Source organism: Delphinapterus leucas, chromosome 10 (genome assembly GCF_059928025.1).
Source record: "Delphinapterus leucas isolate spDelLeu-1000000601 "Yukka" chromosome 10, BTC_Dleu_Yukka2, whole genome shotgun sequence".
Taxonomy (NCBI): Eukaryota; Metazoa; Chordata; class Mammalia; order Artiodactyla; family Monodontidae; genus Delphinapterus; species Delphinapterus leucas.
In genome coordinates this window covers 98,183,945-98,211,400 of record NC_143138.1, presented here as the reverse complement: position 1 = coordinate 98,211,400, position 27,456 = coordinate 98,183,945, and the positions used below count along the sequence as shown (strand labels likewise).

The 27,456-nt window shown below is 56.2% G+C and overlaps 1 protein-coding gene across 1 annotated transcript in view; it reads left to right on the top strand.

The window, feature by feature from the left end:
• ATP2B2 (ATPase plasma membrane Ca2+ transporting 2) overlaps positions 1-25,511 on the top strand; it is a 211,144-nt gene extending 185,633 nt beyond the window's left edge. Inside the window, exons 14-22 of the mRNA XM_089919712.1 lie at positions 1,299-1,478; positions 1,676-1,763; positions 5,657-5,763; positions 6,241-6,432; positions 8,661-8,874; positions 10,442-10,653; positions 10,802-10,909; positions 12,655-12,837; positions 21,670-25,511. Of these exons, the coding sequence (XP_089775838.1) occupies positions 1,299-1,478; positions 1,676-1,763; positions 5,657-5,763; positions 6,241-6,432; positions 8,661-8,874; positions 10,442-10,653; positions 10,802-10,909; positions 12,655-12,837; positions 21,670-21,981 (1,596 nt within the window). The 3' untranslated portion in view covers positions 21,982-25,511. The remainder of the gene's footprint in view (positions 1-1,298; positions 1,479-1,675; positions 1,764-5,656; positions 5,764-6,240; positions 6,433-8,660; positions 8,875-10,441; positions 10,654-10,801; positions 10,910-12,654; positions 12,838-21,669) is intronic.
• The last annotated feature ends 1,945 nt before the right edge of the window (positions 25,512-27,456 follow it).

Sequence of the window (27,456 nt, the reverse complement as noted above, 5' to 3'; positions counted from 1 at the left end):
TACTTTTAGTACAACTGGATTTTCTGCCCTTGACGTGTCCTCTCCCACTGAAGGACATTTTACAGCAAATATTGCCTTATTATTTTATTATTTGTCACTGGGTGAGAATCGCTTGTTCAGTTGATCTGTGCTGTGTGTGAAGGGCCATGGCAGCTCCAGGCTGGGTTTTTTTGTTTTGTTTTAACATCTTTGTTGGAGTATAATTACTTTACAATGGTGTGTTAGTTTCTGCTGTATAACAAAGTGAATCAGCTATACGTATACATATATCCCCATATTCCCTCCCTCTTGCGTCTCCCTCCCACCCTCCCTGTCCCACCCCTCTAGGTGGTCACAAAGCGCCGAGATGATCTCCCTGTGCTATGCGGCTGCTTCCCACCGGCTATCTATTTTACATTTGGTAGTGTATATATGTCCATGCCACCCTCTCACTTCGTCCCAGCTTACCCTTCCCCCTCCCCGTGTCCTCAAGTCCATTCTCTACATCTGTGTCTTTATTCCTGTCCTGCCCCTAGGTTCTTCAGAACCTTTTTTTTTTTTTAGATTCCAGTCTGGTTTTTGCATCCTAATTGCTGGGCAGATCCAGCGCCCTGCAAAGGTGGGGGGGGGTGGACAGCTTCTGATTGGCTGGGTCTGCTCTGGCCTAAATGGCCCAGATGTCAGTCTATTATTACAGAGAGGGCAGTAGGCAGCCCTTACTCTCGCAGGGAGATGTCATATTTTACACAAAGCCTAATCATTCACATTTATTCTAAGCCAATGTCACATTATATAAATAAATTATCCTAAAATGCAATGTCCTTCCCCTGCCCGCCCCCCTGGCAAAAAACTGAAGACACACAAACATATTTATCATTGAGTTTGCAGGAAACGTGCATGTTGATGAAGCAGGGACATGATCCTGTTCAGCAGTGGAGTGTTCTGTACTCTTGCCTGGGGCCATATCCAAGAGGACGTTTATTGTGGTCTTTCTCAAAGTCCTTGTCCAGGTCAGGATAGCCGATGGTTTCATCTTAGGATGCAGTATCATGGGTGATAGGCCGTGGCTGTCTGGGACACTGCAGAAAAGAATTGTGAGACCACATCAGGGTTTCATCAGAGGGTGCTGTGATCGATTAACAATGCCTACCACGGCCCCAGGAAAGGAGGAGATGGTCTGTGTGCCATCAGTACCTCCTGGTCATCTAGGCCCCTTACAGTGGCGTTGCCTGTGAGCAGGGCTCACTCTGGAATCCGTGAGGGCAGGGAGGGACTGCACGAGATGATGTCCACTCCATGGCACGTGCCCTCCCGCCCAGGTCCCGGAAGCCATCCGCAAGTGCCAGCGAGCAGGCATCACTGTCCGCATGGTCACCGGTGACAATATCAACACAGCCCGGGCCATCGCCATCAAGTGTGGCATCATCCATCCTGGGGAGGACTTCCTGTGCCTTGAGGGCAAGGAGTTCAACCGGAGAATCCGCAACGAGAAAGGGGAGGTATGTGGCCCAGTGCAGAGGGTCCTCAGAGGGCAGGGCTTTGGATGGGGAGCTGGGAGGCATGGGCATGCATGAAGCTCCAGCAGCCAGCCAGTGTGCCACTCAGAGCCCAGTGATCGAGGCAAGTCCCCTCCCTTCTCTGGGCCTCAGTTTCTCTCCCCGCCCCACTGACCCGCCCCTCCCCCATCCCTCTCCAGATTGAGCAGGAACGAATCGACAAGATCTGGCCAAAGCTGCGGGTGCTGGCTCGCTCCTCCCCCACGGACAAGCATACCCTGGTCAAAGGTAAGACTTGGGCGGGCACGGGCAGCTCTGAGGCCCGGGCGCCAGGCCTCCCCGGGCCTTCCTGTCCTGGTGCCTTCAGCTTCTTTCCAGGATGGGAGGGGCTCTTGCCTGGGGCTCCCCGCACCTGGGGACGCCCTGGGAGGCCTGCTAAGGGCCACAGTGAAATAAGGAGGCGGCGAATCTGCTCCCTGGGCCCCACCTCCCATGGGCAGCAATGGGATTGCCTATCCAGGGGCCAAAGCTCATGGCCTGAGGGCTGAATGGGGCCCACAGACGAGTTTATTTGGGTGGTGTGTCTTTTTCAATGTTCAAGTTGAATGACTTTATACAGACCCTCCTTGCTCCCATTTGATGCCGTCTTAACCACTGCTGTCTGACACTCTGCCCATTTCATTTACTTATGTTCTCAGTCTGGCCCCAGAGCTTGTGAGTTTGAGACCCTTGGTCTGCCTGTTCTCTAAGGATGCTATCTGACATGTGTAACCAGGACGCCGGGAATGGGCTGTCCTGGGAATAGCAATCTGAGAAATGAGCCAAAACCCAGTGTCCTTCTTCCCTGAGTCCCTCCAGGGAGAGGGCACACCCCTCGCTGAGCTCATCTGGCTGGTCAGATGCTGGGCACTTTCAGAGTCCCATAGGCCTGGGTTTAAATCCAGACTCTGCCCCTGCCCTGCTCTGTGGCCTTGGGCAATTGCCCAGCACCAGGGCTCAATTTTTCCATCTGTAAAATGGCCGTAGGGGGAAGGTTTCTGGCTGAGGTCATCCCTAGGGCATCTTGGATTCCTCTCCTAAAGGTGCTGCCCAAAGACATTAAGGAAGGCAGATCTGGCCTTGGAACAGAAACACAAAGCCCCAGAACCACAGATACCCAAGCAGGAGACCACCCCCAACCCATCCCCAGTTCCTATTCAATCATGCACTCATTCATTCACTCATTCCCTTGATAAATGTTTACTGAGGATCTAGTATGTGCCAGGCCCAGGTCTTGGCCAACATGGTCCTCCCGTCTTGGAATTTATGGTCCAGGTTTTATCCAGCAGACATTGAATAGGTGGTTTCCCTACGTAGAGCTAAAGGCTGCACTGGTGGGAGAGAAGGGTGATCTGGGCCCTCTGCTGGCCTCTAACTCGAGCTGGGGAGGGTGTCATATTGCAGGCCGTGGAAGGTGGGATGGGGGGCCAGGGGGAAGGGCCTGTGTTTCAGGCAGGACAGGGAACTACACTATGAAAGCCCAGAGGCAGAGATTTCCAGGCACTTTCAAGGACTTGAAAGAAGTTCAGTTGTCTGGGCTGGAGCCTCAAGCGAGAGAGAGAGAGAGACAAGAGGAGGAGGCCAGAGAAGGGGGTGCCAGCATCAGATCACATAGGGCCTTGAACGCCAAGTGGTGACCTGCACAGTTAGCCCAGGTGGGGAGCCGAGGGAGGACCTTGAAGGGGAAAGCACCCTCCCTGCCGCTGTGTGGAGAGTGGCCTGGAAGCAGAGGGCCCACCAGGACTGTCCAGCTGTGAGCGGTGACACCTGGGCAGGGGTGGTGACAGTGCAGGTGCACTGGAAGGGGACGGGTCTGAGAACTCTTTGTGGGCAGGAAGGGCCTGGGCCCGGCGATTGTTCAGATGGGGTGGAGGGATGGGGGAGAGGGGAGTCCAGGATTGCTCAGTCTATACCTGCTTGAGAGCCTGCTGCACAGTTTACAAGGGGGCAGCTAGGTGTCAGGAGTCGCACAAGGGACCAATCTGAGGGGAAACTGATGCACTTGCTTTAGGAGGCCGAGCTGGAGGCCCTCTGACATCCAAGTGGAGATGTCCATGGAGTCAGGGCTCAGGAGAGAGAGCTGGCCCCCCATGAAGACATAGGTGGGGTGTGATGAGTGGGGGTAAGCAGAGGAGCTGCTGGACCCAGGAACCTCCCACCTGAGCGGTGAGCAGAGGCTGAGACCTGTCAGCGGGTCTGTCACCAAGAAGAGGCAGCCAGAGGGGTCGGGGGACAAGCAGGCCGAGGAAGGAGGCCTGCTGAGGGGGAAGGCGTGGTCCACGGTGTGAATAGCTGCTGAGAGGTCCAGAGATAGGACAGGAACCATAGGAGTCGGCCACAGGGAGGTCCCTGGGGACCATGCACTGCGGGGCGTGTCAGCACTGGTGGTGGGGGAAAGAGGTCTGGGGGAAGGGGCTCTTGCAGCTCCCCCCTCTATCGGGAGCTGTAGGAGAGCTGGGCCAGCCTGGGGAGCCACAGGGGAAAACTGGCCCCCTCCTTGCCTCGGAGAAGCACCCAGGAGGGCCCAGGGAACCGGGGGAGTGAAGGCCTCAAATGCCAAGTGCACAGAGATTGGATAATCCGGGGCAGCAGAACAGCTTGGGGGAGCGGCCAGGAGGACTTCCGGTGCACACGTCCTGAAGCCAGACCTTGAAGAGGGTGGAGCTTTGACCCTTGCAGGGAGCTGTGGGGAGACAGGGTCTGGGGGTACAGTGCCCCAGGTCAGGGAACTCATTCCCTCCTTCCAGAGCCTGCTGCGGTTTGCCAATTGCAGGACACACGTGTGGGAGCAAAAGGGACCTGATTAGGGTGGGCGGGGGTCCTCAGGGTGTCACAAAGGCTTCCCAGGGAAAGCAGTAGCCGGGCTGAGACCGGGTGACTGGGTGACGGGACGGCTGGCCCAGGGAACAGCCTGTGCAAAGACAGGCAGCTGGCCAGCTGCATGGGACGGAGAGCCGTTCCCGTGGCAGAAGCACAGGCTGGGGGTGGCTGGGGGAGGGAAGAGATCAGAGAATGGGCGGGGTGTGACCACGGAGGACCAAGCGGGTAGAGCCGAGAACTCGGCGTCATCCTGAGGCTGAGGGCAGTGAGAGTATGACTCTCAGCTGGTGCTGGGAGCCCGGTTCAGACTCAGGTGTCAGAGAGAAAGGCCCTGGGGCTGCTATGACGATCGGAGGGGAGGGCTTCCCTGGTGGCGCAGTGGTTGAGAGTCCGCTCTGCCGATGCAGGGGACACGGGTTCGTGCCCCGGTCCGGGAAGATCCCACATGCCGCGGAGCGGCTGGGCCCTATGAGCCATGGCCACTGAGCCTGCGCGTCCAGAGCCTGTGCTCTGCAACGGGAGAGGCCACAGCAGTGAGAGGCCTGCATACCGAAAAAAAAAAAAAAAAGATTGGAGGGGATCCTGGTGTTAGGGAGGGGGGAGTGGAGGCACTGCATGTGGGGTGGCGGAGAGGAGGATAAGGATCCCAGTGGGGCTTCGGGGCTGTAGGACCCTCAGACGCAGTGATGCATCTGATGTGCGGAAAGGGACAGGGATGTATCAAGGTTGACACCCGAGTTTCTGTCCTGCCATGGATGTCTCTGCTTGGGACCCCGCAAACTCCACACACACCCAGTGACGACTTCTATCACGCATCCTTTTCTACTGGCCCCAGAGCAGTGACAGGGGCCGTGTGTCATCTGTTCGCTCTGTTATTTGCTGAAGGTTTTACTGAGGATGAACGTCTGGAGAGCAGTCATTGGCAAACGGCAGAGCCCAGGCCTCCTCAGGTGTGGCTGACACCGCCCGCCCCACCCCCAGGCAGACGGTGCTGAGGGAGCACATAGTAGGCCCCCCGGCCAAACCCTGGTGCCCCAGGAGGGCAGAGGGGCCCCTGGGGTATAGGCAGAGCGGAGGTGCGTCCGGCCAGGGCGGCGGCCGCTGTGGCCACGGGCTGCAGAAAGCAAAGAGGATGCTGGAGAGGCGACAGGCCCGGACCACAGCGGGCCGCAGCCGGCCCCGGACTCAGGGGCCCCACGTCCCCTGCAGGTGCTGGGAAGAAGCTCGACGGGAGGGGGTGGCCCGGCAGGGGCCAGAGAGGAGGCTGTCCCCGCCCCGCTGGGAGTCCCAGGGCCCTCAGTACATGCTCACCCCACCCACAGGCATCATCGACAGCACACACACGGAGCAGCGGCAGGTGGTGGCCGTGACGGGGGACGGCACCAACGATGGGCCCGCGCTCAAGAAGGCCGATGTGGGCTTCGCCATGGTAGGAGCTCGCGGGGGCCCGGGGCAGAGTCCGGCAGGAGCCCGCAGGCAGGGGGTTAGGGGAGCGTGGACCACACAGCCTCCTGCAGGGAGTGCAGCACCCCCAGTGCACACTCCACCCACCCTCCGTCCACCTGATGCTCCCAGCACTCTTGAGGCTCGGCCTGGCCTCCGGGTCTCCCTGGAAGGGTAGAGGGGGCTTCCTGTAGCGATGGGTCTGGGGGAGGGAGGGAGGGGAGGGAGGGGGAGGGAGTGGAGGGCCCCCCTTCCTGAAGGCAGACTGTTGGCCTCAGGGCTGGGTCTGTGAGGAGCAGGGCTGTGGTGTGCATGCGTGTGCACGCACGTGCATGCCTCGTGTGGCCTGGCGGTGCGGGGTGGGTGTGTGTGTGCAGGGGCTGGTGTAGGGGTGAGGACAGTTTCGCTAGCGCTGCTCGCCTCTCCGGTCGCCCCACCCAGGCTTCTGTCCCCATCCTCACAGGGCATCGCAGGCACGGATGTGGCCAAGGAGGCCTCGGACATCATCCTGACGGACGACAACTTCAGCAGCATCGTCAAGGCGGTGATGTGGGGCCGCAATGTCTACGACAGCATCTCCAAATTCCTGCAGTTCCAGCTGACGGTCAACGTGGTGGCCGTGATCGTGGCCTTCACGGGCGCCTGCATCACGCAGGTGGGTCCTCCAGGGGCGGGATGGCGCAGGCCGAAGCCTGGGGAGGGCGGACACCCACACGGGGTGTCCCAGATCGTCACACCTGCACGCTGAGGGCCAGGAGCTGCATCACAGACCCACCCACGTAGGCGCCAGCCCCACAGGGTGCAGGAAATGAGGCTCAGAGAGGTGGCGGGATTTGCCCAAGGTCACCCAGCAAGTGGAGATGCCAGGCCCACCTCCACATATGCCTGACCCAGGCACAGGCCTGGCCGTTGCTCCAAGAGGCAGGAGAGGTGATCCTCAAGGGAAGGCAGGACCCCTGGCCACATAAAGGGCCAGAGAGAGGCCGGGGCAGGACAGGCAGCCAGCTGGGGTTGCAGAGCTGGCAGGGCCCTAGGAGCCTCAGCTCCGGCGTGGAGTGCGTTGGGAAAGGCCTCTGTGCTGGGGTTCCTGAGCCTCGTGGAGCTGACAGGCAGGCCCCAGCACCTGCAGCCTCACTGCTTCCTCAGCCGCCTCACGAGGCGGGAACTGTGGTGATCCCCATTTCAGAGAGGCAGAAACCGAGCCTCAGAGAATGGGCCTGCCAGGCACCTGCCATTGCTCGCACAGCCTCCTGCCTCACCCCAACAGGGCCTGACCAGGAGAGGGCAGGTGTTCCGAGGCCTGGCCCCTCCCAGAACCAGGTGGGCAGGCAAGGTCCTGCCCATAAGAGCACAACAGAGGCCCAGAGGCCAGCACTGCCCTGAAGAGCTGTGTGGCCCTGGGAATGCTGTCCCCTCTGTTGTACTCTGAGCCCTTGAGGGTGCACGTGGCAGCACCCAACACCCCAGCCCTGAGTGAGAGCCCTGGGCGGTGCCTAGGGCGGGGTGGAGGCGGGGGTCCCTTCTGCTCATAAGTGCCTTCCTTGTCTCCTGCTCTGTGGACAAGAGGCTCCCTCTAGTGGTGGCTTGAGGGACACTCCAATGGTACAGCTGCTCACACCAGACTTCTTGGAGACCAGCTGGTGCCAGATGAGGAAACTGAGGCACCAAGGGTTGTCTCCTGCTCTGTGGACAAGGGGCTCCCTCTAGTGGTGGCTTGAGGGACACTCCCATGGTACAGCTGCTCACACCAGGCTTCTTGGAGACCAGCTGGTGCCAGATGAGGAAACTGAGGTGCCAAGGGGGCTGTCAGTTTGCCTGAGGTCTTGGATTGAGTTGGCGGCAGGGTTGTGAAGGCCTTGGTGGGGAGATGGGGGCCCTGACCCCACGGTGCATAGAGGAGGCTGATGGGCAGGAGGAAGCTGAGGGGAGTGGGGAGTGTGACTGAGCCCGGGCAGAGGTGGGAGAGGTGGCCTGGACGAGGGGCGGTGATAAATATCTAGGAGATGAGTGAGTGTGTAAGGCGTAGGCGGAGGGGCCTCAGGAGCCAGCTCAGTCCAGGCTGCTGGGTGTATAGGATCTGCGGGCTTCCTGGAGGAGGTGCTCGGGCAGTGTAGACCACATGGTACGACTGTGCGCAGACAGTATGAATATGTGATCCCTGTCTCAGCCAGAGAGAAGCGTGGGGCTCCACACCAGAATGTGCACGGTGGGAACCCGTAAATGGTGAATGTTGATGAGTTTTAGCTTCTTCTGTTCCTTACTTGCCCAAATTTTCTACCAGGAAAATACATTATTTTTGGCATCACAGACACACATAATAATTGCTTCAAGTAAACACAAGAGGTAAAGAGAAATTGGGTGGTAGTAAAAAAGGGACAGGGTCCCAGGCATTGTTTGTGGGATAGGAGAGGCCCGAGCCATTGGTGGTCGAGGGGAAAGAGGTAGCGGGAAGCAGAGGAGGTGGGGTCTGGGCGGGAGGTGGTTGTGGGAGGGTCGTGACCTTAGCCTGGAAGAGAGGCTCGTCCAGACGGGGGCTGGAGAGGCGGAGGAGGGAAGATGGCGGGGATGTGGCTGTATTTACGGGGCCTGGGCTGTGGAACTGGTGGCCATCGGGCCTGGGGCTCAATTTTCTCCTTGTGGGAGAAGACAGGTCTGAAGTGGGCGGGTCTGGGCTGTTCCCCAGGGAAGGCCTAGCAAACCTGCTCCACGTCTGTTCTGGAACCCAGGGGGTGAGCCAGCCGCGGAAGACCCACAGGAGAGCCGGCCTCAAGGCTCCGGTGGGAAGCTGCTGACACCTCAGGAAGGAGCCCCACCCCGGGCACTTCGGGCCAGCAGGTGGGCCGGCCGCGCCGTGACAGCCCCCTCTCCACTCGCTATCCCCAGGACTCCCCTCTGAAGGCCGTGCAGATGCTCTGGGTGAACCTCATCATGGACACGTTCGCCTCGCTGGCGCTGGCCACCGAGCCACCCACGGAGAGCCTGCTTCTGAGGAAGCCGTACGGCCGCAACAAGCCCCTCATCTCGCGGACCATGATGAAGAACATCCTGGGCCACGCCGTCTACCAGCTAACCCTCATCTTCACCCTGCTTTTTGTTGGTGAGTCCCCCACCCTGCCCACCGGGGACACCATGGCCCAGACCCCGTGCTCTGGATTCACAGCTGCCTGCCTGTGTGCTGGTGAGGTGATGGAGGCCTAGGGAGGTGAAGTTAGTTGCTCAGGGTCACACAGCAAATCTTGGGTAGAGACTGGCCCTGCCCCAGGTCTGGCTGACTCCAAAGCCAGGGATTTTTCCACTGATGACAGCTCCAGACACTGTGTACACAGTGCAAGGTGGTGCCTCACGTCAGCCCCGCAAGAGCCTGAAGCTCTAGGGGGAGTGGCCAGCCCCTTCTCTCATTGCTCCCACACTTGGAAGGATCCTCACCACGCCATCCTCAGAAAAGAGCCGCATGCCTGCCTACCCGCCAGCTGTTTCCACAACACGTTTATTTAGGACCCTCTACCACCAACCCCCATGACAATGAGGGCACCGAGCACAGAGAGGGGAGGTGACTTGCCAGAGGGCACACAGCCAGTCTGAGGTGGCACCCTAGCTGGTTCTAAGACTGGCCTGGCTTCCAGGGTGCTTCAGAGCTGATCCGGGCGAAGCCCACCCCTGGCACCTGGACAGGCCCAGAGGCGGGCAGGAGCTGGCCCACAGCCACACGGCAAGTTGGGGCCAGCTTGGAGTCCCCAGAGCCTCTCTGAGCTGGGTTTTCAATGCCAACGAGCCCTTGCCCTCAAGTCCAGAGTACAGATGGCGATGGGACACGATCCCATTCCTCAGAGTGCAGTTCCTTTCCGTTGTGTTGGCAGGGCGGTTGCAAAGATGATCATGAAAAGCTTTGGAGGATGTTTGGGGAATGCAGAATTAGTAGAGACTCGGAGAAAGCTGTCAGGCTGGGGAGAGAGTGGGGCGTGGTGGGCTCCTGCTCTACTCGCTGGCTTCCCCACTTGAGCGCCTGCTCTGGGCGGTCCTGGACTCAGCTAGATCCTCACACTCAGAAAACCCCACAAACCCTCCCAGCACCAGCTCATGCAGTTTGCAAAAGGACGCAGGACGGCATCAGGCATGCCGCGGGTGGGTGTCCACACAGCAGAGTTAGGCCACCTGGGTGAGTCCAGAGCCAGCCTGGCCTGGAAGCTCCAGCCTCCATGCAGGAACTGGTCTCTCCTGTAACAGCCCCTTGCACTTCCAGAGGTCTCAGCAAGGACGTGCTCAGTTACAAGCAGCAAGACTTTCGGGGGGACCCAAAGCCATGGTCTCCCGCCAGGTATTCCGAGGTCACTCTACATCCTCCCAGTCCGGATGAGTTTGCCAACCAGGGGTTGCTTTTTATAAGCCCTGTCGCCTTGTAGCACAGCTGGCCTCCCACCTTTATCAGATTTCTGCAGAAAAAGTGGAAGAAAGTCCATCCAAGGCCTTTCTCCCCTAGAGGAGAAAGGGTTTTGTTACCCCTTCACTTACACCCCACAGCTCAGGCCCACCTGCCCCCCAGTGTCCAGAGAGCACCTCCCGCATCTGGGTGACCCACCCGGCTGCTCAGAAGAGGCCCCCACGCAGGGCCAGGCGTCCCCCCAGCTCCGTCCCTCAGCCCGGCTCGCGCCCTCTCGGCTTGGCAGGCGAGAAGATGTTCCAGATCGACAGCGGGAGGAACGCGCCCCTGCACTCGCCACCCTCCGAGCACTACACCATCATCTTCAACACCTTCGTCATGATGCAGCTCTTCAACGAGATCAACGCCCGCAAGATCCACGGCGAGCGCAACGTCTTCGACGGCATCTTCCGGAACCCCATCTTCTGCACCATTGTGCTGGGCACCTTCACCATCCAGGTACCAGGCCCCACCCTGACCTGGCCGGGGTGGGCCGAGGGCAGCGGGCAGCCGGAGCCCCTCGGCAGTGCCCTGAGAGCCCAGACCTCCGAGCTGGCCCCTGACGGCCTGTCCCTCTGTCTCTGTCTCTGCTCCCTGTGGCCTCCAGATAGTGATCGTGCAGTTTGGCGGGAAACCGTTCAGCTGCTCCCCGCTGCAGCTGGACCAGTGGTTGTGGTGCATATTCATCGGGTTAGGAGAGCTTGTCTGGGGCCAGGTGAGTGCTGGGGGAGCTGCAGGAGGGGCCTCTCAGCAGGGGAAGGGAAAGAACACTGGACGGGGAATCCAGGAGCCCCAGGAATGGGTCATGGCTCCTCCATGGATTAGCTGTCTGGCTCCGGGCAAGGGCCTCCCCGTCTCTGGGGACCGGAGCAATGGGGGTTTGGCCCAGGTCTCGGATGCTGGTCATTTGGGTATCGCCACTGTGATTTTTGCTTCTGTCTATACACCCCGCTGATCCTGTTATTTACTTGATACTTTCTTTTAGTCACATCTGTTTTTCTAACTGAAATTTATTTCAAAAGGTAATTTATATTATAGATATGATTGGAAAATCAGTATCACTTGTCATAAACAGAAGCTAACCAAAAAAAATGTAACAAGCGCGATGTTATTAAGCTCTAACTAGATGCCATGGCCAGCCAAGGCTCAGAGCTCGAAGCCGGCTTGTTGTAAAGAGCATTAGTAGGTGCTGTGACACCAAGCAGAGGCTCCTTCAGAGAGCTCGGAGGGAACGTAAGAGGGGCAAACCCTGCTGCATCACAGTGCTGTGTCTGCAGCCATCTGTGGCCCTCCCCAGCTTTGGGGAACCCTGGGCTGGATCCTCTCTAGGGGCCCTTCTAGCCATGACCCCAGAACGTTCTCCCACCAGGCACATGCACACACACACGCACACGCACCATCATGGAACTCACAGCTTGCAGCTCAAAGACGCCTGACCAGGACATGGTACCTGGAGCTGGATCCAGGCAGTGGGTGGTGCCCCAACAGGCCTAAGACGTTGGTCTTGCCTTCAAGCTGTTCCCAGGCTAGAGTGGGAAATTCCAGTGAGAGAAATTAACTAGAAGGTAAAGAATAAAATTTAGTTTCCCTCAGAACAATCTTCTTTAAACTTTGGAGCTTCTTTGGAGAGTTGATAAACTAGGTTTGACTTAACAACGCCATTCCCTGGGTACCCTCAGGGCCTGGGCATCTTCATCCCACTGGACAATCCCTCAGGGAGCCCTCGGCGTCTGGATGAGCAGGTTCCTGACACCTAAGGAGGATGCCAGCGGGCAAGGCCCACCTTAAACCCCCGGGGAACCCCTGAGAGTGTGCAGGGCAGCCCCTGCCAGTCCCTAGAGGAGATGTCAGGGGCCTCTGACCTCTGCCACCTCAGCTGCCCCACAGGGCCTGCCGCTGAGGCCTCAGCCCCACGGACAAGCCCTTTGGAGGAAGAGTAACAACAAAGGCATATCCCCCTCCCATCTTGCCTTCCCTTTCCGGGAGGGCAGCCGTTTCAAGAGTCCCAGGATTGACTGCCCCCAAGGCACGCAAGCTCTGGGCCCCTGTTGCCCAGGGTTGGGTACCCCAGGACCCAGTGACCTCAGGAAGAATAAGCCAGAGACCTGAGGGCCAGTGACTTAGACACAGCATCTCCAGCTCTGAGAACTGGTCCCAGCTTTCCAGATGGGAAGGCCGGAGCTCACAGAGGTTAAATGACTTGCCCAAAGTCACAGGACTTGTAAGGTCTGGGGTATCCAAAGTCACACGTGTCCAACTCCCCAGATTTCCCACGATTTCCACCTGCCTCTGGATGAGTGAGTGAATTAAGAAGAAAATTAAAAAGAAATCTAAAGATTGACTTGAGGAAGAGGTGCGACGAGTTAAGGAGTGAGTCGAACGTAACTAGGTCAGTGGGTAAGAAGAGCAAGAGGGAGGAAGGGAGGCCGAGCCCTCCGCTGACAGCTGGGCCCCTCGCAGGTCATCGCCACCATCCCGACCAGCAGGCTCAAGTTCCTCAAGGAGGCAGGCAGGCTCACGCAGAAGGAGGAGATCCCGGAGGAGGAGCTGAACGAGGACGTGGAGGAGATAGACCACGCCGAGCGAGAGCTGCGGCGGGGCCAGATCTTGTGGTTCCGAGGCCTGAACCGGATCCAGACCCAGGTACAGGCAGCTCCTGGGGCCGGGCCCATGCCTGGCGGGGTGGGTGGCGATGGGGATGCGGGGATGAGGGTGGGTCCAGACCCGCTCTCACCATCTCACCAGCCTCCTGTGCACCCATGTTCCCCACACACACACTCTGCCTTGCCGCTGAAGAGCGGCCTCCTCGGGAAGGTCCTGCCTCCCTGTCCACCTGGCCGGGGTCGGACTGGGGTCACACCCACTGTGGGCTTTGGGGCGGGGGGCAGGGGGTGCCCCTGAGGTGGAGGAGGGGTGACCTTGAGGGCCGAGGTGAGTGAGGGGCTCCTGTCAGGGTTGCTGGGGGGCCGCCAGGAGGGTCAGGCGAAGCTGGAGACTGATCCACGTGAGGCCAGGATGGCAGCTTCAGGCCGGGGTGGGCCCCAGATTCTCCCGGCCACGTGGTCAGGCCTGCGGTGCGGGCTTGCGCACCTGCACGTACATCTTCCTCCACGGGGGGCTTCAGACGCTCTCCTAGCCCCCACTGGGGACCAAAGGTTGGTTTTCCACACACACACCACATGCACGCACACGCACCCCAAGGACACACATGTAGAGCACACGCGCGGGATGTGTGTCCGGCCAGAAGCAGGTCTCTGCCTCAGAACGGGACTGCGTGGCCACCACGTGACACACGCCACGAACATGCAGCCCCCGTGTTCCCACACGGCCCCTCTCCCTGAGTCAGGGCTGCAGTTCTCGGGGTGCTTTCACAGCCCTGTAGGATGAGGAACAGAGGGACCAGGAAACCGAGAGGCTCAGTCTCCTGCCCAGCCGGCCTGGAACAGCTGTGCTGGGACGTTCATGGTCACCCTGCCCCCGTCACGCTCTGGGAAGTGCGTCAGGGCCCCCCACCTTGGGCCTGCGGTCCTGCAGTCCTACACTGTGGCCTACCGCTGCATTTCCACCTAGCACAACAAAAACAGGTCGCCTGGGCTGCCTCACACCCTACAGGGACTGTCCCAAACGTCATCTCATTGGCCTTCCCGGCCCCCTGAGAGGTCGGTATGCCCCGCACCTAGTTTTAGGGGTAACCGAGGTTCAGGAGACAGCCCTATCTGGGCACTGGGTCGGGGGAGCAGGTTGCACACCCAGAGCCTCCTGACAGACAGCAGTCTGGGCTCCGGGACTAGCCCTCCGGGTAGCCCCCATCCCCCACTTCCCAGGCGGGCCCGGCAGCTCTCAGCACACACACAGCCCTGGTGCTGTCACCAGCCTGGCCACAAAGCCTTTGAGGAGGACACCGGGACTGTAGTTTCTTGAGTGAGCACGAGTCCTATCTAGCCTGACTCTCACGGACCACTAAGTGGGCCAGTGCTTTGCCCCTCACAGCTAACCCTGCCAGGTAGGTGGCATTGCCCCTTCTGAAGGACAAGAAACTGCCACGGGCAGTGACTTGCCCAAGGCCGTCTAGCTCGTAAGTGATAGAGCTGGGGGGCCCGGGTCTGTCCACCCCAGAGCTCCCAGCACGCCTGGTCCCAAGGGCTGAGCACCCCCTCTGCCTCCAAACACCATGTTTAACACCCCACCCGCGGGCCCCCGCCCAGCCCATTGGCCCCTGAGTCACTAGAGCAGGACCAAGGCCGGGCCCCTGTGGCTCCCCCCTCAACCGGGCCCTGGGGACCCCAGGTGCCCGAGCTGAGCAGACGTCTCTCAGAGCCTTGGAGCGTGCCTGGTATTGTCGTTTTGGTTTAAGTGGCGTGCTGTCTTGCCGTGGCTGCGGCTGTCCTCGTGGCCTGGCGCCTGTCAGTCGTGTAGCTGTCGTGTCCATTCTTTTCGCAACTTGTCTCGTTCTCTCCTCCGTTGCAGATTGAAGTAGTCAATACTTTCAAGAGCGGGGCCTCCTTTCAGGGAGCCCTGCGGAGACAGTCCTCCGTCACCAGCCAGAGCCAGGACGTAGCCAATCTCTCTAGCCCTAGTCGCGTGTCGTTGTCCAATGCTCTTTCCTCTCCGACCAGCCTTCCTCCTGCTGCAGCCGGGCGTGAGTGTGAATCCTTACCGCCTCGGGTGCCACCGCCGCCAGCGCCGGGCGGCCAGGAGGGCAGGGGCCGGGGCGCCAGGGACTCGGGGGGCAGGAGGTCGTGATTAGGCCCAGGGGGCTGAGGGGCCCCGGCCATTGAGGAGGGTCCCAGGCGGTCAGCAGACCACAGCCAGGCACGGGGTGGCAGTCCCTTAGGGGGTCAGGGTTGGCTGGGGTCAGGGTCAGGGGTTATGACGAGGCAGTCATGGGGTCCTGAGGGTCACAAGTAGTCAAAAAGTCTGGGTCAGTCAAAGGATCACCGTTGGTCAGGGAGGTTTCAGTGATCGAATGTCACAGTCCCCCACAGGGTCACGGTGGCCAGAGGGGAGCAGTCAGCTGGGGGGCGTGGAGCACACCAATCAGTGTAGGGTCATACCCGGTCAGGAAAAGCCTGGCTTGTGAGGGCCAGGGTCAGAGTTGGCCATGAGATCACAGTCCTGCGGTCGAAGTCAGGCCAAGGGTTACTGTGGGTCAAGGGAGGAAAGGCTCTCAGGGGTCACAGTCAGCCACAGTGAGGTCCAACCCAGAGGGCTCACTATAGATCAGAGGTCACAGTTGGTCAGGGGACCCAGGCCCCCAAGGAGATCACAGCCTGGAGGCCCGCTACCCAGTAGTTCAGCCCCTTCTGCCCTCTCTCCTTGTACATCTGAGAGCACCAGCTACCTTACACACACTTCTCCCTGCAGCGGGGCTTGGAGCACAGTGAAGGCCTGAGCCCTTCCTGGAAGGGACAAGGCTCCTGACCCATTCCACTTGACCTCAGGTAGAGCACAGTGGGGGGTCTCATCTTGGCTGGCTGACAGCAGGCCCGAGGGACCCAGTCTAACCTGTGGCTTCCTCCTTCCTCATTGGAGGGACACCTGGGACTCCGACCCCCTCCATCACCTCCCTCCCTCGAGCTCATCTCCTCACACCAGGGCGTCTGACACAAGTTTCTCAACTCTGGCCTTGTCTAGATCTTTATGAACCCCCCATGGCTCCAGGTCCCAGAGGGCACAAGGAGTTTCTATTTACCACCTGCCTCCCTTCCCTGTCTCTAGTCAGCCCCTCCTAAACCACAAGGGAGCTGCAGTCTGGTCCTCTCACGTTGTCTGTTCACTCAGCCAGCCCTTGGGCTTCTCTGATGAGACTCCAGGCCTCATCTCTTGATACTTTAAAAGGTGCCTCTACCCCCCACCCTCCCAAGCACAGAACATCCAAAACACACATCTCTGCCACCGGGCAGGAGAGGACCATGTGCTGGGTGAGAATGATGCCATCTGAGCCCTTGGACAAGAGGCGCAAGCCACACGGTGCTGTCGGTGGCGTGTGCTCACGTCCCACGACCTTTCCGTGGGTGCAGTCCCACCAAGTACACAAAATGACAGGGAGGATGCAGAAACGGGGGAAAGCCCCTGTGCTCATTCACCAGCACGAAAACACAGCGATGGGGAGGCCAGACGAGCCCAGGTGAAGGGAGGCCACGTTTGAGCAGATGGTGTCTGAGTCACGTTCCCATGAGGCACCGTCACCGGCACGTCACTGCCAGGCTTTCTCAGGGCAGGAGACACTTGTTCCCACCCTCTCCCGCTCCATACAGAGCGCCCTCGCCTCGGTGGGAGGCCGTGCCCAGCTGCCCTACTCCTGCGTCAGCCAAGCTCCAGCCTTGGTCAGCGCTGCCTCCTGTCGTGAAGTGCAGAGACCAAAAGTGCTCAGGGCTGGAGAGCCACCTGGGGAAATGATCTCTTCCTCTCGGGGTTCCCACTGCCCTCCCATTGCCTCCTGCATGCCTCCGGCCGGTCTGACTGCCAGAAGGCGGCCTCCGGGTCCAGGCCCTGGTCTTCGTCCTCCCCAGTTCGGCCTCTTTCTTGAAGCGTGGTGCCTCACCCTGGCCAACATGGGGCTCACGGCACTCCTGGGCACCTGCAGCCTCTCCCTTGGTTAGGCCCCGCATCTTAGCTCTTCCAGTCTCGAAGAAAGAGCGCAGTCATCTTGAACCTTTTCTTCTGCCCTTTAGAAAACCATTCAATAAGGCCAGTCCTGTGACAATTGGTTCTCAACACTTTTCCTTCAGAGAAATGCCCATTTCTGCCTGCCCTTTGCTTCCTATCTCTAAGCCAATCTCCTTCTAGCCCAGATTAATCCCTTTATCCCATGGTGACCCAACTGTGGAACAGCCTTTGAGAAGGATGCTATAGGCCTTGCCCACGACCCGTCATTTTCTCAGAGGACCCAAAGGGGCTGATCAAGCATGACTCCCTCACCCAAGTGCCGTCTTGCCTCTCCCTCAGGCATCACGCCTCCTTAGGAATCTTGCATTCCTACCTGCAATTGTAGAATCCAGCCTGTAATTCTGGGTCCCTTCTGGGACTTCTGAGCATGGGGTCTCAAAAAACACCTGACCATCCCCTTGCTCAAGGGTACTGGTTCCAAAATTGATCACAACCTCTGTGGTTTCAACAGACACATTTTGGTCAACACAGTCACGTTGTGAAATATCCCCTAGTTCCTCCTTTGCTTGAATAGTTTCTATAGCAATGTCACCTCCTCTGGTCTCCAAGGACTCTGAGAGCCCTCTAGATACCAGGCAGGGTCCCTACAGAAGCTAAAAGGCTTTCTTCCCACAGGGTGTGAAGCAGGGGGCCAGGAAGTAAGAGAAGGGGTCCCCGATTGGGTGGGTGGAGAGGTGGGCTCCCCCCACCCCCTGCCTCCTCCGAGCAGGATCTTCTTCCCAGGATTCTCCAGTAGAGTAGGGTGCCTGTTGAGTTGAAAACACCTGGGCTCTCTGTGCCCTGGAAAGAGTCAAACCACTGTCCTTTGGGCTATCAGAAGTGACCACCAAGTCCTGGGGCAGGGTGGCGTGTGCCTGGCTGACTTCTGACTCATGACTTGGGGTGAGGAACCCCCCAGCACATCACACATCCCTCCCTCAGCACCACTGTGAGGCGGAGGGCCCCAGGCAGACAGATACCATGCGGTGACAGGACAGTCTGTCTGGTCAGACTGGCATTGGAATGATCGGGAGGAAACTCTGGTCCACTGCCTTGCTTTCCTCTTGTGACTAACTCAAAAGCGAGTTTCTTTTTTTCTCCCAGAAACTTAAGGGCACACCCCTAATGCCTTATACTCAAGCCTCACCCAAAATTTTCCAAAGCAGTTCAGCACATCCTTCACTCAGGCTCAGAGAAGTGAACTGACTTGGCCAAGATCACACAGTATGTAAGTGACAAGAGATCTGACTCCAAAGTCCCTCATTTTTCTCACCACCCACACCACTTCCCAGATAAGCCCACAGACCTAGAGCCCACAGAGGTTGAATTTCCACTGTGGAACCAGTACCCACGCCCACAGCCTCATCCGGTGAAAAGGAGGAGCCAATCCTTTGGGGTCTAGAAGGCCAGGGAAGCTCTTTCTCTGCTTGAGTTTCCACCAGCCTGGCAGGGACTGAGAAGAGAGGCATTTTCCCATCGGCGATCAGGAACAGAATTAGCATTTAGCTCTTAGATCCAAGGCCAAGCTACAGAGCTCCTCTCTCTTATTGCCACAAATTCCTAACCCATCTCAAGCTACCTTTGTACTTAGCAAGTTCATAGCACGCTCCACGTCTATGAGTGAAGGTCCTGTTCCTTCAAACCCAGAGCATCAGACCCCTAACGCCAGAGCAGCCGCTTTCTGGATGCCGTGCCCTGCTAGATAGGGCATCCCCCATCCCAGTCCCCCTTCAGATTCCCGGTGCTGAGGACTGCTAGGGCAAGGAGTTTGCATCTCTTAGGGGGAGAAGTGAAGAAGGGAAGGAAAGGAAGCTGGACCTCTCATTAGCATTCTGGTAACTAACTTAGTGCAACCTTGGGTTGGCGAGAAAATGGCTTGCTTCTGGGGGGGAGCCCAGACCTCTCCGCTGTCTGAATATTCCATGTGTTTGTTTCCCTAGAGGGCTAGAGAACCCTGGACACAGAGTTCAGCAAGAGAGAGTGAAATTAAAAGAGGTTGTGAGTCTTTAACCTTGAGCCTGAAATGAATGTGAATCAATCCCAGACTCTTGGCTTCCTTGAAGCCGGGTAAACATTCGAGTATGTCGAACCCGCCCCAGACCGGGGCCCATGCATTTCCTCAGAGCCATCGACAACGGGCATGGGGCTCCCCACCCCCTTTGTGCTGATGGAACCAAAACGTCTGAAAGCCCACAGACCGAGGCCCTTCCTCTCTTCCCCCTCACCCCACGCCCCAGTGCAGCTCATGCCAGCAAGGCCCATCACCAGGGCAGGCAGGGAGGGGAGATGGGAGAGCTTTTTTTTCTTCCCATACTTTTTTCCATTTCAGCCGCGAGAGATCCGAAGTGGAGACTTGAGATGGCCGTGGCGGGGTGTCCCGAAAAGTCTTGTCCCCACAGTCTTGTCCAGAGCAGTTCATTCTTTCTGTTGTCTCCATTCCAGGGGGAGGGCGAGGGGCCTACATCTCATTGTGTGTCATCCCCTCCGCGTTGTCAGTCACACGACAGGGTCCTGCCACCATCCCTCCTCCTCCACCAGGCGCTCCCGGCTGGCATCTTATTGCAATTCAGCCAGGCTCTGGGCTGAGCAGCTACAATGATCATTATTATTCCCATTTTACAGTTAAGAAAACTGAGGCCTGCAACATCTTTTTTGTTGTTGTTTTCACTTAATCAAGGGAGTAGTGGCCCAGTTATCAGGATATCAGAATATTGAATAATCTCTACAGAGCCACAAATAGGGAATCCAGGGAGAAAGAAACCTCAGAGCAGCCAGATGGCCATCACGGACAACCAGCACTAATGCATGGCGTCTGGCTGGCTCTCTCTTGGCACCTGATGCCTCTTACTGAAAGCAGGATTCCACCAGGCAGGTTTCCCTGGAGTCCCCTGCCCATAGCACATAAGAAGGAGAGGGGACAGAGATGCTTTTGAGAAGACAAGGGAAAGCCAGAACTAGTAAGTGATGGCTGACAGCAAAGGAGAAAAACTTAAAAAAAAAAAAAAAATCAAAACTGTGGGGTCTTACATAAGACCAAGAAGGCTTATTGACAAACTTAAATTCTTCTCTGTGTTCTCTAAATTAAAAGGCAGAGGGGCTTAGGATGTGCTTTATAAAGACTCCTCTCTAAAACAGTCAAGCAAACCCTGAGCTGTGACACTTAAAACCATCAGCCACAGTCACTGTGAAAATTCACTCCCATGGACAGGGCTTTCCCCCCTGAGCCCCACCAACGAGCTACCTCTGGGTTTAGCTCCGCAAATCCTGGGACCACAAGGGCCTCCCCACAACTGCCCTGTCCAGTCCTCTGTCCCCCTACAGGCCTGTGATATGGGGGGAGGGAAGGCCAAGACGGACGGCCTCAGCACCCCGGCCGCCTCGGCTGAGGCTCTGCTCCTTGGAAGCATGGATACTGCCTTGCTTTCCCCACCACTGGCTCTGCTCTGAGTTGGGGCTGGGAAGAGAGGAGGAGGCGCCTTTGTCCCGAGTCCCATCGGCCCCTTGAGATGGCAGGCTTGGCTCCCCCTCCCAGGAGTCCAGAGAAGGGATGCCTCTCTTCAAGGTGAGGGTCCGGTTCCTGTGCACCCTGTGAGGCGGGACAGGGGACGGCCAGGCCGGTGGTGTGGCTCGCCCGCAGTCAAGGCACCCGAAGTGGCAGAGCCCGGACGCAGACTCGGGTCTTCCCGACTCTGGATCCAGTGCTCTGCCCACTGGCCTGGACGACTCAGCGTCCAGCCTCCTTCCATTCTTCAGGGAACCCAGCTTCCAACTGAGACACAGAAAATGAAAGAACTTGCTGTTTTGTGGCTCAGTTCCACAGCCTCTTAGAATCCTACCCAGGGCCTGGGTTTGGCCCTCTGATTTTGGCCTTGTTTTTTGGTCTTGTGTTTTCAAAGCACAAATAAAGAAAGGAGGAAAAATCCCCAGGAAATAAGGGACCCCAAAGCCAACTCTAATGAGTGGCCAGGGCTTTGAGTCTATACTCGAGTGTTTACCTCCCAAATGCATGAAGGGAAGAAACGTTGGGTACAAACGGCCTCCATTCACATTGTCCAGGCTTCCAAGTGTAGCCGTGTGTCGTCTGTGTGTGCCGTGTGGCTCCCGCCCCCCCCCCATAGCATGCTCGTGCCCCCGAATGTCATCAGTCATCACCTCCGTCGTGCTTTCTGGCTGCCTCTGCTCTGCACCCCAGAAAGCCCCGAGTTGGCTTCGGTTTGCTTTGCTGCTCCGGTTTGATGTTGCCCTTCTCTGTTTGGCCCTCGTGTGTCCCTTCTCATCCCGGCTCATCCAACTGTCTCTCCTTTCTGTTCCTTTTCTGTTTGTGACACGTTATCTGTTCCATGTCGTGTGGTTTCTTAACCGCGTGTGGTTTTTCTAAGATTAATTTTTTTACAAATAAATAGCCTCTCCTCCTTCCTCCTTTATTCCCACCTGGTCTCGCACCCCTTCTGCATGGTCGAACCTCTGCTTTAAAGTTAACAAGGCTCAGTCTCTCACTAGGTCTGGGTGCCCGCTGGAGTGGGCTAAGCTTCCTCTAACCACAGTTTCCCATCATCGCTATGATGGGCCTTCCTTCCTCCTGTCCTAATCCTGTAGTCTTTACCCAAACCCAAGCAATTTTAAAAACCTCACGGATGAACACAACCTAAATCCCCGCTTCCGTTCTTCCCTCTCCTCTCCGTGCTCATGACACCCAGCGACTGTGGATTCCAGCCACCTGCTGTGCCCGAACCCCTCTCCCCCACCCGCCCCTCCTCCGAGCCCCCCAGAGCTTGGCCACCGGCCCCCCTGGGGGCAGCGCTCCTCACCCCCATGCTTCCCTTGCAGATCCGCGTCGTGAAGGCGTTCCGTAGCTCTCTCTATGAAGGTCTAGAAAAGCCTGAGTCTCGAACCTCCATCCATAATTTCATGGCTCATCCTGAATTCCGGGTCGAAGATTCACAGCCCCACATTCCCCTCATCGACGACACCGACCTGGAAGAAGATGCCGCGCTCAAGCAGAACTCGAGCCCGCCGTCCTCGCTCAACAAGAACAACAGCGCCATCGACAGCGGGATCAACCTGACAACCGACACAAGCAAATCAGCTACCTCTTCAAGTCCAGGGAGCCCCATCCACAGCCTGGAGACGTCGCTTTAGCTGAGGACCCCGCCACCACCCACCTCCCGGGCACCCATCCGTCCAGGCACCCGACTCACCCAAGCAGCAGCAAGCCACAGCAGGAAACCAAATACTGGCGAGAAAACCGTTTCCACCCAACAGACCCTTTTTCTGGCTGCGATGCTGTTTGAACTCTTTTTCACTTCGAGGCGAGGGCGGGATCTCCTCCGGGGGCTTAAGGGAGTGAGCGGTTTTTCCTAGAACTAGCCCTTCCTGGCTCCCACCCGACATGGACCAGCCATGCACCCGCCCGGCGCCATGTCCCCTGCATGAATGTACTGTACACTTCCGGTCCTCCCCTTGTTTGGTTTTTGGGGGGTTGGGGAGGGGTTTTTGTTTGTTTGTTTGTTTTGTTTTCTTAGGCGGGAACTGCAGACAGACTCTTTTCTGAGACTATTTATCCAATCCACTGGTCTGTGAGTTTTTGAAATGCTTGCGCAGCATGGTCTCAGTTGTATAGGTTAATTTAACAACTTTTTGAAATTGCAGAGCTTAACTCGCCTAGTAAATTTGCACCAATGGAACCGAAGAACTTCAGACACTCACAAGGTTATATCCATTTCTTTGTATCTATATCAACGTATACTTCCCCAAGACTGTATACGTCCATATAGATAGGTAGATATATATGTGTCTATATGTATATATATATATATATATATATATATATATACACACACATGGATATATAAAGTTTCTTTGCCGGCATGTTGCCTTGTTTCTGCTTAAATTGCTCTATTTTAACTTATTTATGTCCTAAAAGAAGAATGTAATTTGTTTACAAACCTGTAGATAACGTCTTCGGCTATTTGTACGGTTTAAGAACACTGGTGGCTGAGATGCTATAAAAACAGCTCAGCCTGATAAACACCTCCCTGGATTGCATCCTTGATGTTTTACGATAGCCATGCTCTGATTTTTGCCTGCTACTTCCGTTCAATTATGTGACTACCGAGGGAGGCTCAGGCAGAAGCCAAATGTTAGCGAGTATCCATCCTGAGGGGTCCAACAGCGTGCTCCGTAGACAAAGGGGGAGGAGGAGAGAAGTCTTCCTGCGCTCAAAGCACTGATGGCCAGCCCGGCCCCAGGGTGACGGGGTTGGCAAAGCACTGGGTGAAGACTTTTCTCTCAATGAAACTCACTTGAGTTTACTAAGAGCATTTCAAACAGAGATTCTCTCTGGCGCTGTCTGTACAGAGACTGAGGTAGTTTTGCAATATTATAAATGCTATTGCGTTGATTTTTTTTTTCAGTTAGTAATTTAGAGGCTTATTTCCTTATAAATTGCAGCAAGTGAGCTGTTGGCATATTGGATGAGGATCATTATGGCTTGCTGCTTTTATTTTTATTTTTGAAGAAGAACAGCCTTTTTCTCTGCACTATTTAGATCCGAACGAACCTTATGACGTGTATATTGAGATGTATTCAGTGTGATTTTTTTAAACCAAATTGTCTTCCTGTAGTCGCAATATATACTGTAGCCTTTGAACAGCAAGTCTTGCTTTCCCAGACAGAAAGCCATTCTGAAACCCTACAGTATCACAGGTGAGAAAAGGTGGTTATTTTTTCCCTGAGACAATAACAGCACTAGTAATCCCACTTAATAAGAGCTTATTTAATTGTATGTCAGCCTCTTAACTGCTAAGCACTTTGTGGGTATCAGCTTTTTTCATAAAAGAACTTTTGTATTTAATACAAAGTTTGCTTTGAGACTTTTCAGCATACGATCTTTTTCCATAAACTTGTACAGTGCAAAAGACATTTTGAATACCATGATCGATGATGTCCCATGCTTCAAGGAAAACCAAACGCTTCTGCCTCGCTTGCGAAATGCATTCTTCACACTGACCCTTCCCACAGTTGCTCTGTGTCTACCCGGGCCCCTCCCTTCTCCAGGCCCAGAGAATTCTTCCACAAACAAGATGAGAGCCACTCGGGAAAAGAGCCATAGTCAGCTGGGAGGGCCTGCATCTGGATGGCTGTGGAGAAACCCGAGGGTTTAGTATCCCAAGTCAGCCCATCCCACCTGGCAAAACCTTCCTGGAAGGAGGACCTTCTTTGCGCAAGAGCATCTCCTGAATGTCGTGAAGAAATATCTCTGAATGTACCCAGCAGAGGAAACTGCATCCCCCGAGGGGTGACCACCCTCAGATATGCTTATTGGATTCCAAGACCAATACCGCCCACTGTTCTCAGAGAAAGGAAAGACCCGCTCCTGTAAAACCTGGGGCAGCTTTGGAACATGGTGTTTTTTGTAGTTTCCTTTTTCAAGGTTCTCCATCTCCCGCTTTGTTCCAACCTTGTGTCCGTGACCTCATTCCATGACACCAGGAAAGCCCCGCTTGCACACCACGCTCCCTGCTCATTTGGAGCCAGGACGCAAGGGAAGCAGGAGGGGTCTCCCCTAGGGGGACCCAGCCCAGGGGAGAGGGAGCCATGGAAGCTACCGAGAATGCCCCACGTCAGTGTTGGTCTTTTCTTGTCAGGAATGATGGATGCTCACACACACACACACACACACACACACACACACACCCTCGCCCTCACACTTGCACACACACATCCACACACACAGGAAATGATTGGTTTGTCAGAACTCCCTGCAGTACATAAAGCTTGCACTCGGCGTCCTATATCTAGCAGCATGGGGTACGTTTGGCAGTTCACCCCATTAGGGGGTAAATAATTTATGACCATTCATCTGTTTTTATGAATTTTTTTATCTAGACAATAACTGTAAATAAAGAACTCACCATCTCTGTTCATTTAATACTATGCAATGGTGATGCTTTCAATTGCTGACTCTTCTCACTCCGCAGTATGGTTCTGAAACGTCTGTGGTCCTAAAACAAAAAAAAAGGCAAAAACCAACATAAAACAGAACATAGTAAATATATACTCTGTAATGTATACTTTTTGCTGGTTTTGGACTGCACCATCCCCTCAGCTTCTTGTCTGCCCTCTGGACAGGGGCTCCAGGAGAAGGTAGCACATTCAGTTCCAAGGTCTAAGCTCACCAATCTGTCTCCCCCTAACAGATGACGGAAGACCAGGGGACCCATTCAGTGAGTCACCCACCTTTGGAGGTGGAGAGGGAGGAAACTGAAGAGTTTCCTTCCCTGACTCAGCAGCAGCCTGGGTTGCTCCCACCAGCCCCCCACCGTAGCCCCTTGCCCCCTTGTCCCAACCAGAGCACAGAGTGGAAAAGAAGGAGGGCCCCCTGCTTCTGAGACCAGACCAATGATAGTGACTGCACTGGGACAAGGACCCTGGACCTGTCTCAGCCCGGACATCCCAGTTACTGAACAGCCGCTCTTCCCCAACTGTGCTGAAATTCCCCCTTTACCACATCCTGACAGCTCAGAGAGACTTGGGTCTATTTCTGGAATATCTCCTCTGTTCCCTTATCTGGGTGTCTCATCTGGCACCAACCACACAGTTTTAATTATTGTCACTTTATATAATGTTTCATTATGTGGTGGGATAAATACCCTTCGCTTTTTTTTTTTTTTTACAAAATTTCCTGGTTATTCTCTCACATCTATTCTTCCAAGTAAACTTAAAATTTTGCCGAGTCCTGCATCCTCCTGCCCTCCTCTCACTCCAAATATTGGGCCCTTTCATTGTAGGTGCAAACATCTTCCCACCATTGTAAGCACTGTCCACCCCAGCTCACTAAATAGAGAGCCCTCTAAGGAGAAATAAAAAGGGCATCCTGAATCTTGAGGGAAGCCAGATAGTCCTCCCATCATCTCACCTGTCCCCTAAGCCAGGGTGTCGTTAGGAGAGGCCACCAAGCCCCCACCCAATCTCAGTGTGGGACCCAAAGTCACCCACCTTGGCTGTGCTGAGGTGGACCCTCCATCTGCCCTGGTCCAGGCAAGAAAGAGGGGTCTCTCCCAGACCTGGAGCTACCAGAATGTGTAGCCCAGTTACCAGTTCTCCTCATGGAGAAATGTTTATTCCTATATCCCTTTCCTGAACTATTTTGGTGGGGAGACGGTCACTTCTTGCTCCTTATTCACAGTTTTCAGCAGTTGTGATACGTCCTTTGGGATGCAGCAATCTCTTGCCTGGACCTTCTCACCACCCTGATGACTCCCCCTAGTGGTTCTGGCTCTACTTACAGGAGGCTGTCAAACGCACACTGTGACGTGCCTCCCACACAAAACTCTCTCCGCAGGGTCGGAGATCCCACCATTACAAGATGGCGGGTGGGGTGCAGATGGGTTGCGTTTCTCTGAAGGCTTCTGGGTCCTCCAGAGCCAAGGCTGAAATCAAACAACAGCAGAAAATCCCCAGGTCTTTCCCAAGTTCCAAAGCAAGCTCTCCTGATTTTGATGTAAAGATCCTGTTCATCCAAGTGGGAGGAGGGGGATCCCAGGCCCTGGGCATCAGCCATCACCCCCTCCACCGAAAACAAGATATTTAAGGCTGCTTTGGGACTGCCCTTCTCGGCTCCCTAAGTCTGTTCTGTAACGCCTGTGGTGCTCTCCTCACCTTTCCTCTCGGGGCGGGGAGGGGTTAGTCGCCACACTTTGCTAACTCTCGCGTGCACATATTTTATACCAGAGTAGCGAGGAAATGGTGCCGCCTCCAGCTTCCACGAGCTACCCGGGCTCTGGGGGGCTCTGGGGAAATCGGGGCTGGGACGTGACTGTGCTCTTATTGTACACTCTTGATTTCTCTGTATCTCTGGCTTGTGCTCTTTGTAATTAATGGGATTTGTCTGCCTTTTCAACACTATACTGAGCAATAACAATAAATGCACACGTGGAAATGCAGACACAGTACACATCACAAGGCCTTTTTCCGTGGGACAGCTGGGTCCCCGCCCTCCGTGGATTTGAACTCAGAGGGAAGCCAAGTGCCTGGGAGGGAAAGGCACTTTGCCCAAGGGTGCATGGCTCAGGGGTGGTCTCTCTCCTTCCGCCGAGTCACACCTTTTAAACAGTCACCATTTGAGGGAGGCAAGTTCAGCTTGCTGTGAGTCATTAACCCTCCATGAGGAACAGCTGACAATCCCAGAGGGCAAGACTCTGGGGGAAGAGGCCTCAGGAGGATGAAGAAGAGGTGGAGGTTCAGGGTCTGGGAGGTCAGGGCACAGATTAGGGAAAGCTTTTTTAGCTTTGGGGTCTGGGATTAACCGGAGGGAGCTGATGGGAGATGTGGACAAAGAATGTAGGTGGTATCCCCCACTGGGGACAGGGGAATGCAGAAGGGACCCTGGCACACTAAGAGTCTGAACTTTGCACACCTCTGGTGGACATCAACAAAGAACGAGAATGTGCCCAGACCAAGAGACAGTGCCAACGTTGGTTCAAAGGTCGATGGTTGCATATGCGCGCGCGCACACACACACACACGAAAACCCAGCTCTTCTCAGGGAAAACTGATCCCCAGATCAAGCACTGTAGGCCCAACCGCTTCCAAACCCAAACCCAGTTTCACATC